This window comes from Cebus imitator, unplaced genomic scaffold (assembly GCF_001604975.1).
Source record: "Cebus imitator isolate Cc_AM_T3 unplaced genomic scaffold, Cebus_imitator-1.0 Scaffold24, whole genome shotgun sequence".
In the NCBI taxonomy this organism is placed as follows: domain Eukaryota; kingdom Metazoa; phylum Chordata; class Mammalia; order Primates; family Cebidae; genus Cebus; species Cebus imitator.
In genome coordinates this window covers 905418-923505 of record NW_016107339.1, presented here as the reverse complement: position 1 = coordinate 923505, position 18088 = coordinate 905418, and the positions used below count along the sequence as shown (strand labels likewise).

General features: G+C 46.6%; 1 protein-coding gene across 5 annotated transcripts in view; it reads left to right on the top strand.

The window, feature by feature from the left end:
• RFTN1 (raftlin, lipid raft linker 1) overlaps window positions 1-18088 on the top strand; it is a 206483-nt gene that overhangs the window by 133617 nt on the left and 54778 nt on the right. For all 5 annotated transcript variants that reach the window (XM_017522502.1, XM_017522503.2, XM_037736225.1 and 2 more), the window contains exon 5: window positions 10782-11166. In XM_017522502.1, the coding sequence (XP_017377991.1) occupies window positions 10782-11166 (385 nt within the window). The remainder of the gene's footprint in view (window positions 1-10781; window positions 11167-18088) is intronic.

Genomic DNA, 18088 nt, shown 5'->3' with positions numbered 1-18088 from the left:
AAAACATGAGCTCCATGGCCTGGGTTTTCCTTAACTGGGTCCCACTGATGCTGGGGACAAGAGTGGAGGGCCAGAAGAGGACACGGGGATGGGCTTCTCAGTTTCTGAACTGGACTTTGAGTCATGTCTGGAGAATGGTGGGAAAGTGGGGAGAGTGTGGGGCCCAGGAGAGGGGAGAAAGCCCCCGGGAAGCAGACAGCTGGCCAGGGATGAAGGGAGCCACTGTGAGATGGCCATGTGGCCTCAGCCTCGATGGGAGATCTTGAGCCCTCTCCTGTGGCTCTGTGTGTATTGGATGGATGTGACCTTTGTAGGAGGTGTCAGACAGAGAAAGACAAGGATGTGATCATAGGAGGATGATGGAAGTAGGGGTCGTGTGCTGGACATGGAAGGAGAGGAAGGAACAGTCATTTGCCTGCCTCTTAAAGCAGCTTTCCGGGTCTCCACTGGTGGTCACGTTGAACCAGGTGAATGTTTGTCCCAGCTTTGCTCAGATGGTCCCAGTTCATGCCTGTCATCTGAGAATGATGATTATTTCACCTTTTGCTTCAGTTATTTGACAAATCGGCATCCTGTGGTGTATCACAGACTGCTGCCTCTACTTTTGGTCTCCCGTGGACTTCTTATATCCTTTCTCATGGCAAGCGGAGGCTCTTATGACCTTTCCCATGAGCTCTGCAGTGACTTCCGGGCCCCAGCCACGCCCCTTGCCTCCTGTCTCCTCGCTCTCTTACCGACCCCCACTTCAATCCATACCACATCCTGTGGGCAGATTCATTTTCCTTACGACAGGCCTGATCACGTCACTTTGCTCAGAAGTCATGATGACATCTCATTGCCCTCAGAATAAAAAGTCCAGACTCTGAAGATGTAAGACTGCAGTCTAGCCCTGGTATTTCCTAGAGTGCAGCTTAGAGTGTAGGAATATTGTGAGTTCAATGCTGAGCAGTATAACAGGTAGCAGCGTGGGCTCCGGAGCCAGCTGCCTACGTTTGAATCCTACTTGCCCTTTACGAGTTGCCTGATCTTGGGGAAGTTGCCCAATGCCTCTGTGCCTCAGTCCTGTAAACTGTAAGATAGGGATAAAGAATAATACCCCCTTATAATATTCTTATTATAAGGATTAAATGAATTAATCCACGTAGAGCTTTTAAAACAGTGTTGGGCATACCATAAGCTCTCAGTAAACTGTGATGACAGATTTTCAGCACTAGCACACTGAACGTTTGCTCTTCCCTGCATAACATCTGAGGCTTTCTCACCTCTTCACTTTTGCTAGCCCTGTTTCTCATAGAAATCCTTCTCCCAAACCATTTCTGTATGCACAGATTTTACCTGTGGGCAAGGCTAAATCCATGGTTACCAATCATGGATTTTGGCAGCCACAGAACTAGCAGACTGGGAAGGCTGGCACATGTCCTTTGACTCCCACAGGATTATGACGAAAGTCTCTTTAAATGTTTTGCTGACATAATGTTTTGAGGTTTGATTTATCCATTTCCCTGTGGGTATGCAGCAGTATTTAATGAAAGCCTGGGGGTCTTGCAGCCTTGGAAGGGGCAGCAGATTCTCCTGCCAATTCTTTTCCTCAGTGGTCCTACCCAGATGATGATAGTTCTCATGGGCCAAGGTCTTCTTTGCTCCAGAATCCTGTTCTGAGTGCAGACAACCACACATATGTTGAATTCTGCTGATGGGCATACACTGAAAAGGGAGATTGGGATGTTCTGGGCCAAGGAAAACCTGCTGGAGGTGACTCCTGACTGCTCCAGCATGCTGACTGTCTGCACTATGTCCTCCTGGTCTGGGCATGCATCTACTAAGACAAACCACTCTGTGTGGTGGAATAGTTGGGAGTTGCTTGGTGATTCCAAAAAATGCTCTTAATAAACAATGTGGAGCAGACCTGAAGGAGATCTGTAGTGACATCCTCTGTAAAGTACAAGAATGCTGTGTCTATGCAGACAACCGAGAGCACTGACACCGAAACCATTTTGACCAAAATAGCTGTGGACTTACTTGCTTAGTTTTGTTTGGCATAAATATCAGTTGCCCTATATAATATTTGCCTTAAATCCTCTTCTTCTTTTAGTATATGTGAGTCATGAGCAAATTTTAGATTTTATTTCATACCAGATGATGTATATGTATGATAGATATTTAAGTATTTATTTTGTCTGCCCTGAAATTCTTTTGAGAGCTTCTTTGTTCTTGCAATCCAATTGGATGGTTTCCAAGGGAGCTACTATGTGCCCTGGTCAAAACCAGTTGGCCCAGAAGTGGACATCTGACCTAAGCTGGGCCAATCAGAGCCCTTCCCTGGGATCTTTTGCTTTGGGTAACCAGGAAGTTTAGATATTCTACCTCCAGTGACGAAGCTGTTAGCAGGAATACTCAGAAGGTGGCAATGGCCATATTTTCTACTACATGGAAAAAATTAGTCCTAGATAAGAAAGAAGAATGATGCCAACAAATAAAAGTAGGAATGAAACTTGGAGCAAGTGTGCTGACAGGGCTGAGACACTAGTTCCTGGTCTTCTTAAGTCTAGCTCTGGCCCCACTGTGCTGACCACTTGACTGTTCTTTGGAGAGACATTGAGTTGTTCTTCACAGGCAGGCCCTTCCTTGTTCTCTTCCCATTTGTATCTGTGATTTCAAGTTTTGACACTGGATTGGAGTCTCCTGGTGGGTTGCGTTTCGGGGAGCACTAAAAGCCAACTGAAGATCTGTGGCAGATGGGGCTTTACTGACACCTCTCAGTCCTACCAATTCCTAACTCCCGTGCACTTCATTTTCCATGACTGGTGATGTAATGGCACAGTCTCAGTGAAATAATTGAGTGCATTAATACAGATAATTCAGGCAAATGAAACTCCTTTGATCAGAAATCCCTGTCCTGAACAGAGCTACCAAAGGATGAATCTGGTCTCTGCTGCTACTCGGATGCTGGGTCCCACCTCTTTTTTGTTTTTCTGGGAGAATACAGTTTCCTGAGTTCTTACAGTACTTCTCAAGCTTCCCTCTAATCACCCCTGGTGGTGGAGGAGAATAAATGGATACCTCTTCCCCTCAACTCAGCTCTGCCAGGGGTGTGAGGACAAGCTGTGCTTCCTCAAAATGAGTCTAAACAGTTCAAGACGGATGGAGCAAAACTCTTCGGAGTCCCTCAGTTACGCCTTGAGTAAGACCAACACACGTTAAATGTAAGAGGGAAGGGGTAGTGCCTATTTGACTCACTGCTGTTTGCCCAGAACCTACTGCCCAGCATACAATTGGTATTCAGTAAGTAGTTCTGGAATGAGTAAGTATTAGTGACTCTGTTTTATAGATAAAGAAACTGAACCTAAAGTAAGTCGACTGATTTGACCAATAACATAACTACCGAGTAGAGAGCCAGGTCCAGAGCTTTAAAGTCTTCAAATTCTTTGTCCCAGGGCACACTCTGAGACCTCTCAGTCTCTAAAAGAGAAAACCACAGCAGCAGACAGTTTACGTGATCTTTCCTCATGGCCCCAGAACGGAGCTAAACATCCAGCAGCACCTGGTAAAGCTTTCAGTTCCTGCAGCTAAATGTTAACATGTCAGAACTAAAGACAGCTTCAGACGTGAGCTCAAACCCGTGTTATTTTTGAGCCTCCCTTTTCAGAAAGCTGTATGAGAGTGTAGGTGACAAGATGGGACGGGCTGTGTGTGTTTGATAAAATATTCACTGTAAAGACTCATGTGTAACTGCAACCCAGAATGGCATTTTTGTGCCTGTTCTTGACATCTGGGGCATGCCTCTTCTGTGGGTTCCCTGCGTGTGCCGTGTATGCTGTCATGGATCGGTGGTGCGTGAATTATGAGGGAGGGCCAGAGTGGGCAGGGGTCTGATCTAGGTTATATAAGTATGTGGATGTGAGGCTTGGACTTTACCCCATATTATATGCCTCTGAAATCAGTGTTGAAAATTCTGTTATTCAGTATTTCATGTGATTTATTATGCTCTATGGCAGAGCTACGCAATAGAACTTTGTGTGATGATGGAAATGTTCTACATCTGCACAGTCCATGGGATTGTCCCCAGCCACAGGTAGCTGGTGGGTGCTTGAGATGTGACTAGTGTGACTAAGGAGAGGAATATTTAAATTGTATTTTATTTTAATTAATTTAAATTTAAATAGCCACATGTGGCTAGTGGCTATGATATTGGACAGCACCGCTCTCTATTTTTTTAGCAGTAAGTTTCTGATTCCCAGCAATAATTAGCTGATTAGTTATAGGTATTTCATCAAGTTTATTATATAACTTGTAGAAAATCAATCCATCAGTTACATATATAACCTCCTTTACCTGGTATATAGCAGTTCTCAAAACACGATGAGGGAAATTTCCTCTACCTGGGCAACAGTGATGGCTGCAAGCCTTCCTGCCATACTTCAGCCTCTCACGTAGGACCTGGAATCAAAACCAGATGAAGTCCTAGTTGTCTTGTTTCTGTCTGGGGCTCACTGTCTTTTGGGAGCCCATTCCTATCTTTTATTTCCTGCCTAGTCAGGTTTAGATTTAGAGACCTCCATCAACTTGCCCTGTGCTATCTTATTCCCCCTACCTCCTGGCAGAGAGAAAGAAAATTGATTATTTTAAGGAATTGGCTCCTGTCAGTGTGGGGGCCAAGTCTGACATCCGCAGGGCAGTCCAGCAGACTGGAGATTGAGGTAAGGACTGGTGTTGCAGTCTTGAGTCTGAAGGGGAAAAACCCAGGGAGAATTTCTGTGCTGCAGTCCAGAGGCAGCATTCTTTTTTCTTTGAGAAATCTCAGTCTTTGCTCTTAAAGACCTCCCCTGATTAGATGAGACCCACCTAATAATGGAGGACTCCACTTTACTGGAAGTCAACTGATTGTAAATGTCAATCACACATTTTAAAAATACCTTTATAGCAACATCTAGACTAGTGTTTTAGGAAACAGCTCGTCACCATAGTTCAGTCAAGTGGACACAAAATTAACTGTGACACCTTCCTCCTTAGAGTCAGGCAAAACAGTCCTGGAACTGCCTCTGACTGTTTACCCATGCTATCTACTACAGGCTGTGGGCATTCCAACTCCTATTGACCTGTGAGCAGGAGGCTTTTCTCTTCCTTTTCTTATGTTCCATATAGCTTTCGTTTTTACTAAACCCAACCTGTGTCTCATTTCTTCCTCACCAATTTCTCACCCTGATTGACACACATACTGTAAAGCACAAATATGTATATTCGCATGCACGTAGAGTATATATTGCACTCATCATTAGCAACATGATATTCATTTTGGATGCAGAAGCAGACAGTCCATCCTAGAAATCTCCTGTCATATTGTTATTTTTAATAAAAGTGATTCCTCAACTATATATCCAAAGATTTTTTTTTTACAATGAGTTGACACTTTTTATATAACTAAATGTTTTTAAAAGAAATATTTTTTGCACCATGATTCCTGATTACGGTTACAGTAGAGCTTGTCCTTCCTCATTATAGAGCAACTGAGTGAAGTCGTGGATCAGTCGGAACAGCCATATTTAATTTTCAGTGCTTAAACCAGAAATTGTTACTCTTTTAAGTATGTGGGGCAAGAGGGTTCTTAACAGGCAACAGAAATGAGAGGAAGGTGGGTGAAGGTCTACTTCAGTTTAAACAGGTATCCACCTGGGCATCTTGGCACAGGTCAGATCATATGAAGTAGAAAGGGTGGTATCATTGAAGAGCCATCAGATTGGGCTTAGGATACTCAGAGTGAAAACCAGGCATGATATTTGCGTAGCTCTGTGAGGTTTGACTAGTCACATAATCTTCTCTTAAGCAGTTTCCTCTTCCTTAAGGTAAGATTTTGCGGCCTATGAAAATGCACAAGGAAGTTCTTCGTAGAAGAGTTGTGCAACGTTAACAGTTGATGTGTCCTGTCATCGCAGTTGTTAGAGATGTTGTGGGCATGTGTGCGAGCCCGTGGGGAACTCCATGGCGGAGGTGACCTGGCTCCTTGTGGTCTGTTCTTCCATGCTGATTTGGTTCCATGCTCATGAAGACCGTGGCAGAGCCTGAGGTCATGGTGATGTCCAGCAACAGATAATGAGGGCTTGACGTAAAGTGACCTTGGATAGAGTCACTTTATGGAGAATGAGGAAGTAATTCTAAAAACACTGGGGGATAAATGTGGCAGGGTGTGGTGAACGGATACACAGGATTGGAGAAAGGGAAGAAGATACTGTGATTCCAGCTGGAGAGACCAGATCGACAGTGGACCCAACAGCTGTGATCGTCTACTGTGTAGGTCTGAACTTCCAAGGAAAGCCAGGGCTAGGGGTTCACACTTGGGTAGAATTCACATCTGATTTGTGGCTAAACCGATGTGAGTGGAGGAAGTCATCAGGGGAGGGTAGAGTGGAGGAGAGCTGGTGACTGGGGATGCACCCTGATGAACACATCGCATGCCTACCACCATGATGAATGTGTGACTGGCTCAGCGAAGGTTATAAATCCATGAATGGGAAGCAGGATTTAATTTAGCCCTCGGTACACTGTCAAATGACTTGATGAAAAAGAGGAAAGCGCCTATACCAGGGTAAGACAGAACCGTAAGTGTCGTGGTCCCTAGGTCTAGCCAAATATTGATCTTCTTCAAATCTAAATGTGGTCTTTTAGTTAAAAGGATCACTCACCCTTTCTGGTAAACAATTTGGCAGACTCTACCAGGCCTTTGAAAAGTTAATATCACTTCACACATTATTTTCACTTCCATGAATCTATTTGACGGAAAAAGTAGAGCTACAAATATGCCTCCTCTTCTTGGGGGTGTGAATTTCCCTGGAACGCATGGGATAAGGGCAGCGTTTAACTTTGACATCTTTTTAAAGGTTTTGATCCAAGGCAGCACTATGCTGTAAGATACAAAATTTGCCCTGAAGTTGAGGGTAAAAGATGAGCATTCAAAGAAATCTTGCAGTTTTCCCTCAGACTCCCACTCTCCTTGAGGTTTTGCTCTTGAGGTTTTGACTGCGTGGGAGAGTCGGGTATGCTGACCTGCAGGGTGAAGTCGGAGGCTTTGTGGGCATGGATCCATGGCCATATGTGATCCTGTCCTTGTGACGTCCAGTCAAGCCTCATTTCTGGGCTCACCTTATTTTCTCATGTCGTGTTCCATAAATATTTCTAGAAATTTCCTCAACTCCCCAGGCTGTTGCATACTGTCAAGCTTTTGCCCATCATGATCCTTCCTTGCCTTTACATGGATTGCCCTCTCCTTTTTCCTTTTCCTTTACATGTCTGGTTAACTCGGACTCATCCTTCAAAGCCTTCTGCAGAGTCGGCCCCAAATAGGTTTTGTCTAGCATGGCATTTTGAAAAAGAAATGGATTTGAATGTTTTAAGGTGAGGCATACATCCTCCATTTCCGCCACATTTCTCACTCTTCCTTTTGTGTTCTACCACGTCATGTGTGACATCCCTGATCTACTCTGAGAAACTTTTCTCAACCTCCCCTTCAGGCAGAAATAATCCCTGTTGCCACTGTCATTTCCGTACCTTTACATCCATTACTATATTATCCTCTGTGAGGAATTTTTACAATTTCAATTTTTACCTTTTCAATTCTAAAAGTAACATCCATGCCCCTTAGGTAAATTTTGAAAATTACACAGTAATAGAAAAAAATCACTCATAGCTCCTCTCCCCAAATACAGTGTTGTTCTTATTTTGGAGACTGTTTCCATGCATAGTTTATATATGTGTTTTACATAGCTGTCATAATAAAGTCTATGAAGTTTAGGATCTTGACTTTTTACATGTCATTAATTGTTCCATGATAGTGTAATTATTTTTAAATTATTTTTAAATAATTGACCAAATGTTCTTGAGGGTTAGGGATCCTATTTTATATTCCCGGTACCTAAGTACTGTGTTGGTCTGGGCCAGTGTAGGGGCTTATTAAACGTTTGTTGAATTATAGAGTTGTTAAATTAATGTCTTCATCCCTACCTGTAGGAGCTCATTTTGGGAGAGAAGACATATATATTCAAACATTATTTAATATATTCATTCATTCAACAGATATTTATTGAGGACCTGCTATCTGTCAGGCATCATTCTATTACTGGGAATGCAACAGTGCAGAATATCCCAGCCCTTATGAAATGTGTATTCTAGAGCAGTGATTCTCAAATATCAGGCTGTATTGGAACCTTTGGAAGGCTTGTTAAAACACAGATTGCTGGATCCCACCCTCAGAGCTTCTGACTCAATAGGTTTGTGGTAGGGCCTGAGAATTTGCATTTCCAGCAGGTCACCAGGGGATGCTGATGCTTTTGTCTGGGGACCACGCTTTGAGAACCCCTGGCCTAGAGGACAGATTTGCAGTACAATATGGCAAAGGAATATGGTTGTCCAGTTTGTTGTGGGAGAAGGGCAGATGTCTGTGTCCAAGTCTCTCCAATTCTTCCAGTCCCAGTAAGGAAGGGGAGAGCTAGGACAATGCCCTGGGTCTGGAGTCCTCATTGCTTCACTCTAGATGACTCAGCGGTCTCTGCAGGACCACAGAAGCCCGGGACTGATAAGCAGAGAGGTTAGAGATCCCATCTTTGTGCCCCATCCTTTGGCGTACTTGCCATAGGTAACGTCTAAATTAAGCTTCAGTGCAACTGCAAAATAAGTGTGTTTTCACTCATTTCATACATGAGAACGCTGAGGCACAGAAAGTTCATATAATCTACTCTGGTTCCCCAAGATGGTGAGTCACACATCGGGGGCTCCGCATCAGGCCTTTTCAAAAGCCTTTAGACTTCATGCTCTTTCTATGACTCTCGTTGAGACTGGCCTGTGGTGGAGTCCTCCATGGAAGCAGTCATTAAAATGCTTCAGTAGTCATAGCTGTTTCCTCCGCAGTAAGACAGCACGGCAGAAGCTAGTGCAGAGGTCTCCTCATTTCATCTGAGGGCTGTCAAACCCACTGCACACCTCTTTTGGCCTATGTTGCCAGGAAGCTCCCAGGTATGCTTTGCATGCAGTGGTTTTCCTCAGCCTCCAGAGTTCTTTGGTAGAGTTACCTCCCTGCTATTTTCTTTTAAAATTTGTGTTGCTGTGTATTCTTTCAGGAGCTTTATACAATAATTTTTAAAATAGGTGGATATCATAGATTAATGAGGGAAAAACTAAATTTTCAGAATGGAATGCATGGCTTTAAGACTTTTTTGTGTTTTGTTTTTGTAACTGTTGAGGAGTGAATTGAGCCAGCTCTGGGCATATGAGTGGGCACATGCATATCCATAGACATGTATGTAGTTGATACCTTGAGATGGGTCCAGGGAGTCTTGTGATTAAAAGAATGAACCTGGCCAGTCCAGACCTGGTTTTGCACTCTGGATACTCACTGCTTGCTTTCTAACTTTTTAATGTCTCTGGGCCCCAGTGTCCTCATCTGAAATGGAGACAACGATACCATGCAGCGTCGTCGAAGGATTAAACGTTTTGTTGTTTTAACTTATGTAAAATGCCTAGCTCAATGCCTAGACATAGTATGTCTATACTAGGCAGTAACTAATGCTATGATTATTTTTATGCCCAGCACAGGCTAGGATTTAAAGAAAGACTGGGCTTCACATTTGCAACGGCAGTTTTCTAGGATGTGCCCTGTGGAACAAAAATGAGTTTCCATTTAATGTCAGGGCTGCTTCTCCTTTAGAGAGAATAACTCCATGCTGGTGAAACTAACTCTCAAATGAGGGTAGACTGTCATTACAGAGGCCTCCAGATTTTCTGAGGTCATCTGCTTAGGGCTTGGTGACTAAGACTTAGACAGCTCTGAGTTCTGCACCGCCTTATTTATTTGTAAAGTGACTTAAGCATCCTTGCCTGGAAAGTCCCTTAAAGCCTATCTTCTGGTTTTGGCTGGCTCTTGTTTGATTTTATTAGGTTATTACTTTCCATTTTTCCTTCAGACTTATGACTTACACTCAATCCAATTGCCTTGGGCTATTTTTTAGGGAGAGGGAGAGTTCAAGTGCCTTAGTTCTCCAGGTGGGTATTCATTCCCCCACCCGTTGGTACAGGGAGTGAGAAGGAACGATCACCTGGCTATCTGTGCTGGATGGTGTGGACCAGGACTTGGAGAGCAAGAGTCAGTCTGTGGCTGTGGGCTGGGCGTGATCTCTGGGCTCCTTTCCCCTTCCCTAAGCCTGAGAGCACCAGGGAGCAAGGTATCCGTCAGATGGCGCATCTCATGGAGGATGTACCCACAGCCTTGGCACGGGGTTGATTTTCCCTACCTCTGCCCTTCTCTGCCAGAACTATTGTCAAAAAAGGAAGCTCTCTGGGTCATAAAATGCCATCTGTTGTTAGTATATGCTTTTATAGACAAGCTGTAGTTATACAGTAGCCTGATGGGCAGGAAGTCAGTGATTCATCCGAAGAAAAGTAACAAAAAAAACAAACTCTTACCAAAATGAACTTCCTCTTTCAAACTCTTTGTTTAGAACTTTTTCCAACCTCTTTAAAAAATGTTAATAAGGACTAATGCAGTGTTTCAAAGTGGTGCTTTCAACCCTTCAGAGCAAATAACTTATTATTCCTTCAGACAACATAGTTTTAAAAAAATAATAAATAATTGTCCTCTTCAGGCCACAGTACTGTGGCAGGTGCCCTGCCAGCTTGGAATTCTTCACGTGCACCTGAAATAGCCTTGCAGGCCTCAGGGAGGCGCTTTGCGCGCAGCACGTGTCTCTTTGATAGACCATTCCATTCACTTGCTTCCCTTCCTTTTGTTTGCCTCACAGATCCAGGAGGCCGCAAGCCAGGGTCTGAAATTCGTTGGTGTTATACCCCAGTACCATTCCCCTGTGAACTTGGCAGGCAGCAGTGCTCCCGTGTCTACTGCCAACAGCACCGAGGATGCCAGAGATGCAAAAAACGCACGCGGGGATCACGCATCGCTGGAGAATGAGAAACCGGGGGCTGGGGACGTGTGCGGTGCTCCACCTGGGAGAAACCAAAGCCCAGAGCCCAGCTCAGGCCCCAGAGGGGAGGTGCCCATCACGGAGCAGCCCATCTTACCCTCTGGAGAGGGAGACGGTGGAGAACTTTCACCCCGGGGGGTGAGCAAGACACTGGATGGACTGGACAGCGACCCCTTGGAGGTGCATGAAGAGCCACTCTCAGGGAGTAAGTATGTCAGCACTGGGAGCTTTGACCCACTTAAAGAGCAGCTAACAGCTTTTCATTAATCCCCATGGTATCTCAGAGAAAAAGGAATGGAATTGGAGTATAGAGGCAGCAGTCCATCAAGCAGGAGAAACTTTATCAAGCAGTTATCTGGGCCACCTGTTTACTTAACTGCAGTTATAACTTCCGGGCAGGATAGAACCACATGAAATTGACTTGCAGTTTGCTCCAAAATGTCACATTTGAAGTGGATTCTAGACTGTGAGTTCTTTTATGCCCTGTGCTCTCAAAATTGCCCTTGAATTACCCAGCTTTCACGCAGGAAGTGTCAGCCTGCCAGCCACCAATGAGAACCTACACTCCACTTGTTAAAATACCTGCCTAAAGCAAGATATTTTACAGTTGAGCAAACTGGGGTTTAGAGAGAGAATTTGTTCCCCAGGCTGGAAATAGGCAGATCGGACATAGGAACCAGGTGGACTCACTCACCTTCCCTTCATGCCCCTCTGCTTGGTCTTTCCTGGGTGATAGACTAACAAGATTACCAAGCCCCTTAAGATTTACAGGCAGCAAAGTTTCCCTCCATTTCTCTGTATTTCCTTTTTCTTACTTTCTTCAGGAAATCTACCATCCATATTTCCCCTTTGTCCAGGAAATCTAGCATCTAGTCATTTCCTGAGAGCAAGGTACTTACATGAGCCATGTGGCCCCTTCCAGCCTTTGGAAGGCAGACAACTATGAAGACTGATGGAAGACCCCCAGGGCTTAGGAGGGCTTTCTAAATGATCATCCTGGTCAATATTCTTATTATCATTGATTTACTAATTCTTGAAATTAGCCTCTTACAAGTGACAATGAACAGGTGGTGTTTTGAGAAGGGAAAATGGGGAGAAACAGTTTCTTTTGTTACATCAGAACTTCTTGAGAAGAAAATTAATTCTTCTCAAGAAGTTCTGGTTAATTCCAGGAGTTTATTTGCAAAGTTCATTTAGAGTGAGATATGGGAGCTGCTGCCTCAGTTCTGTGATATAGTAAGCCTATTGTGATTTTTGTGTTTTTTTCTTTTTTTGAGACAGAGTCTTGCTCTGTCACCAGGTGCCAGGCTGGAGTGCAGTGGCACAATCTTGGCTCACTGCAATCTCCGCCTCCTGGGATCAAGCAATTCTCTTGCCTCAGCCTCCCAAGTAGCTGGGACTACAGGCACACACCACCAAGCCCAGCTTATTTATTTTTTAGTAGAGACAGGATTTCACCATGTTGGCCAGGATGGTCTCGATCTCTTGACCTCGTGATCCGCCTGCCTCGGCCTCCCAAAGTGCTGGGATTTCAGGCCTGAGCCACCGCGCCCGGCCAAGCCTATTGTTTAATCAAGGCCTTGAGCCTTCTGAAGTATGCACTGAATAGAGCCCTTCATTTGTACAGTTTTTCGCTGTTTGAGGCAGATGCCTGTTGCCCTCATGGAGTAGCTGAGTGTGCATTTAATCCCAGTGTGTCCTCTGCGTGAACGCCTAGGTCTCAATCCAGAAACTTCCATCTTCTCGTGAAGGTTGGGCTGGATGTGTGTGCTCCGAATCCTGAGCGGGAAGATGGGCCTCATTGAAGACCTTCTATACGGGTCCAGGACTGTGGGAGGATGAGGGTCAGGCCAGGCTGAGGCCCCCAGGAGAAAGGGCAGGAGTGAGGAGAGGCGAGGAGCACGGTCTCAAGAATCTAGCCTCTATCAGCTTTCCAGCCTGCCTTCCATGCCTCGTTTTCACACCCTGCAAAATGGGGATAGAAGGATAGTTCCTTATGGAAAGGTTAAAAAAGATGTACATTTAAAGCGCTTGGCGCTGCTTGACTCGTGAGTATGAGCCGCTATTACTGAGGCACAGGCTCGGTAGTTCCTGATGCTCGACATCCGCTCTCATGGAATCCTGGCTTTGAGAAAGGAGGCAGTTACTACTGAGGCTTCCTCAGGAGTTTTCAGATCCTTCCTGTGTTCCAGAGCCCACCTTCCTCCAAGACTTTCCAGACTTCCTGCCTTCTGTGAGAGCATTACTCACCGGGAGACTTGTCCTAGGAACCTCTCCAGGTGCCCAGGACCTTCCTGCTACCCTGTGGCCACTCATCTTCCTCACCCAGAATCTCCCCTGACAGCTGAACACCCAGAAAAATGGATACCCAAAGCATCTTGGCCCCCATCCCATCACCCATGTCCCTGTTCTCTCCTGGAGGAACAGAGCTTGCTGGGGAGGAATGGGCGAGTGCGTGTGTTTCTGGAGGTGGTCAGCCCGCCAGTGGATGAGAATTGCCACTCTGCCAGGATAGGCCCAGAGGAGGGATGAAAGCCACCTTTGCGCAGTCTCCCTAGGCAGGTAAACATCGCCTGTCTCTGCACATCTCTGCTCAGGCTGCAGATCCTGACGTTTAGGCAGCTCACTGTTACCCTTTTTCCCTCCTTTGGTGGAATCAAGGAGCCCTTGGGTTTTTCATTCAGGGATCATTTCACTTATAAGCCTTCCAGTGGTCACAATGGCAGTCACCCTCCACATGCACGATTCTGTGTATCTGTGTCCTTCTGTGTCATGTCACTCCTCACAACAGCTTTATGGCAGAAGATGCTACTATTATGTCCATTTCACAGGTAGGGAATGTCACCTTTCATACCCCCATACAGTTAAATTTCTTTATCACAGCCTCAGCCTTTGGCCTCCCTGAAGGCTGGACGTCCACGGACTCTGTCCCCATTGGTCGTGACCCTCACCTGACTCCCAGCCTCTTCCCTAATCTTTCTCCTGGGAAGTCCGCTCACCATCCACTCCCTGACAGGCACACACAGGCCCCCCAGGCGCCCCTCCCCGCTGCGTGCTCAGCTCCCAGCTTGCCTTCTCTCAGGGCCCCCTAAGGCGGGTGAAGTGTTTTTACTCCTCTTCTGCCAGGTGGGCTTAAATAGGCAATCACAGCAAGACAATTAAAAAAATCCGGAGGGAATCCGCCTCCTCTTCCCTCCTTCTCCTCAGTTAATTTATTTCCTTTATAGGAGGCCTTGGGGAGAGGAATCTAGGCAGTGACTGCTCAGACAGGACTTTGCAGTGGATCCTCCGTGCGGAAGCAGGGGCAGGTCACCCCTCCCCATCTCTGTGGGCTCGGGCAGCCGTCAGCCCTCATTGCCCCTGCAGGTTCCTCTTCCTGCTCACTGACTTTTATTTCCTGGTCTGGGGGAATTTCCTTTTGGTTGGAGGTCCATGCTGTGCAGTGATCACTGGAGCCTGTGCAGAGAGAGCCTCAGAATCTCCTTTGCTACAACTTCATCAGAGAAACGAGGAGCCTAGACAGGTTCACAAAAATTCTAATCATTCTCACTGTCACCAAAATAAGAAGTCTTCCAAGCACTGCCCTTCCTACCCCACACCTCCTCACTTAAAACGCTTAGAAGTGTCAGCAGAAACCCGAGCCTGTGATGCCAATGATTTCTGGCTAAGAGGATTGTATCCAGTACCCCTCCCTGGCTGCCAGCTCATTGTGAATGGCTAAAACCCGAGGGTTGGGCCTACCTGATGTGAGGGCACCTTCCCTCCCCACACCCTTGGGATAGTTGGACCCCATAATGTGGCCCCCTCCCAGGCCCGCCACCTGCTGCCATCTTTCTGGCCTTTTATTCAGTCCATTAACACACAGCTATTGAGCTCCCGCCCGTGGTCCTCAGCCCCTGCCTTCTGTGTCCTGATAAAATTAGCTTCTTGTTAGATTTGGGAAAGAACCCAGAGTTTGGGGTTTGAAAGACTCTTGGCTGTGCCACTTACTGGCTTGTGATCTCTGGGGGACCCACTTAACGCTTCTGGGCACAGAACCAGTGCCGCCCCTCCCATCGACGTTGGAGAGTCACATGTGATGGTGAAGGTGAAAGGCCCTTGTAAATGTGGGACACGTGCCTGTGGCTGCTGTCATCCTTACCAGTGGATTCCCGTGGATTGTTGTGCATGCAGTGGTCCCTGCACTTTGCTTTTCCCTGCTGCCCTGGCAAGTGGGCCTCACGGTGGCCCAGAGGTGCCCTGCTGTTAGTACCCAAGCCTGATTGAAGCTTGAGCAGCCTTGCCCAGATTCAGACCTCTGGATGGAGCAGCCTGGGGTCCTTCTACCCTCCTGCCCTGCTTTGCCACCATGGTGCCCACTGCCTGTCTTGCCAATGCAAACCTTTCTGCTTAGTCCCTTCTGCCCATGACCTCAGCAGCCTGCAGTCCCCACCCAGCTTGGGCTGCCCAGCCAAGTATGATACCCACTTGTTCCTTCCAGTGCAGCTAATGACCAGCTGCCTCCTCCTCCCCCAGCTAGCCTTTGGAGTCCCAGATTTTCAGCCAGGCTGTAAACTCTTTCTTCTCTCCAGACCAGAGGTCTCCTGGGACAGCAGGGCCAGCCAGACCCTGCCTACCCTTGAGACGGAGCCTCTCTGGGACCCCACCTGCAGGCAAACTGCAGCCTTCCATCCTGTGCCTGAGTCCCCATGCCCAGGCACAGACCTCAGGGCTGGACACCTGCCTCTTTGCTCCCACTCCCTAGTAGCCTGGCAAGGCCTGAATGGACCAGGCCCTCAGGCCGGCAGCACTCAGCCACCCCCACCCTTGGGCACCATGCCCCCTTGGCCTGCCCTCGCTTTCTCCTCTGGTCGGCTTAGGTCAACTTAGCGAACACGATTGCAACAGGAGGGATCAAAATGAGACAAGGTGGGCGAAGGGAGAGACGAGAAGAAAGTCCCGATGCTCCTTGGGTGCTCTGCCAGTGCAGCCCTTCAGCCATTCCCAGAACGTCTCAGAAACAATGTCTTCCCTTCCCCCTGGGGACTTTTTTGCCCCATGTCTGGAAAACTCTTCCAGCTCGGGTCATGGCAGAGTCACAGAGCAGCTGAGAAGATTTGAACAAACATGGGGCTTCTTTTTAGAATCCTTGGTGCTTGCTCACGTGAGGATATGTGTTGGAGAATCAAAATATTAGAACATCAAAGGGCATCGCTTTTGGACAGTTTCTCTTGGCTGGTTTCCACGTGAGGAGAGAAAGGACTGGGGCCAAGGAGACGACGGGACGGAGGAGTGTACAAGGGTTACGCATCTGCAATCAGGTTTCTCCCAATATTTCATTGCTGCTGATACTTTGGAGACTCTTGGTTCCAACGCTGTTTCCTTTTCCTTAGAAATTTATTTCTGTCTCTGGCTTCAGTCTGGCCCTTGGGGAGGATCAAGCCAGGAGAGCTGTGAGCACCATCTACCTTTTCTGAAGGTCTCTGTCTTCCTCCAATACACCCCTGGCATTCTCGCTTCCCCTTTGGCCTTCCCCTTTTACAGCTTCATGACGTGTTTGGGAAAGTTGTGTTTTTGTCTTGCCATTGAGTGGGAGTTCGTTCATTCTGTGTGATCATGTGTTACCGTGTAGTTCTGGACTTTGGCCACTTCCAAATTCCCCACCTACTTCTCCCATGCAAAGTTTGTGATTTTTTTTTTTTTCTCTCTCTTCTTAATTCATTTGCATTTGTGCTTGACTGTAGCAGGCTGTGGCGAGTGGTGCTGTGGCCCATGCTGGGGTCACCTGCGGACAGCTCGGGCCAGGCCCACAGCCTCCTTAGCCTCTCTGCCTGCAGGCGTTCTCGGGAATGGGCCCTGGGGAGTGACCCTCAATTTATAAGGATAAACGTCCCACCTTCCTTGCCTTTGGTGGGTGAATGTGAGGTGTGTTTTACAGTCTCGGGGTCCCTGGTGGGATTGAGCCCCAGTTGCCCCAGGAGGAACATGCTCATTCACTGGCATCATCTCCATCTCCTCCCTGTTTCCCATTCCTACTCCTTCCCTCTGTTTCCCGGATCACTTCCCAGATAAACTACTTGCACAGGAAAGCTTGCAGGGTCTGCTTTTGAAGGAATCCAGATGACGGCAAGAACTCACTAAAACCCTGCTTGTCCTCTTGCCCTCAGTAGCTGAGCTTTTAATTGAACCCCCGGCACCCAGGACTAAAAAACACCTGATCATCTAGTTCACCTCCCGCCCACCCAGCCCTAATCCATGGCTGTTCCCTCCATTATGAGCCCCTTCCGTGTCCATCTATTTCTAGTTTGTATTTTGAAGTCACGAACTAGTCTAGTGATTGCGAGCTCTACACACCAGGACCTAATTTCTGGTGTGAAAGTATTTTCCGGCTGGAGATGGCTTCCTGAGTAAGCAGGAGGACTGAGAAAAGCAACTTGGGATGGGGATGTTGAACAGGCTAGCATTGGTGTTTAAAATCCAGGTGCCCACTTATGAAGATGGGCACCTTCCTTTCCTAATTGTCCTGTTAGGCAGAAAGCCTGAAATGGCTCCTGTTGGTTCAGGTGTTGCTGATGACAAAGTAATATGGCCCAGCGTTGGTCCCTAGAGATCTCTGCTGGTGCTTGCTCAGATGGGGCTGTGAGAAGACTTTGTGACCTACGTGAGATATGTTAGATGGATGAACATATTTGGTGTTAATGTGCTTTGTCATCACCCCGTGTTTTTGGCACGTGGTAGTGGATTGCCTTCATTGTCATGAAATAAAGTTTTATTTCCTTTTTTTCTTTTTAAATTATTTGTTTAAATAAAGGAAGGTGATTCAATTAAAAAAATCAACTAGAACTTGGATACCACAAAACACTGTGAGATACTGAAATGTGGGAAACAGCATCAGAGAGTGTGGGTCCAGGTGTCTCATGCAGGGGGCGTGAATGTGCTCTGTCCTTCCTGCTAATGTCAGCCATTGTTTATGACCTTTAAATTCTTGTTTCAAAGACGGGTGGGGATTTTCTTATGATTTAAGAAGATATTTTTGGAAACCAAAGCATATTCCTGACTAGCCTGTGTAAGCAAGACTTTTTAAGCTGGGTCAACCGATTACTTGACTAAATGAGGAGCACAAAAATAGACTTTCAGACTTAGATTGA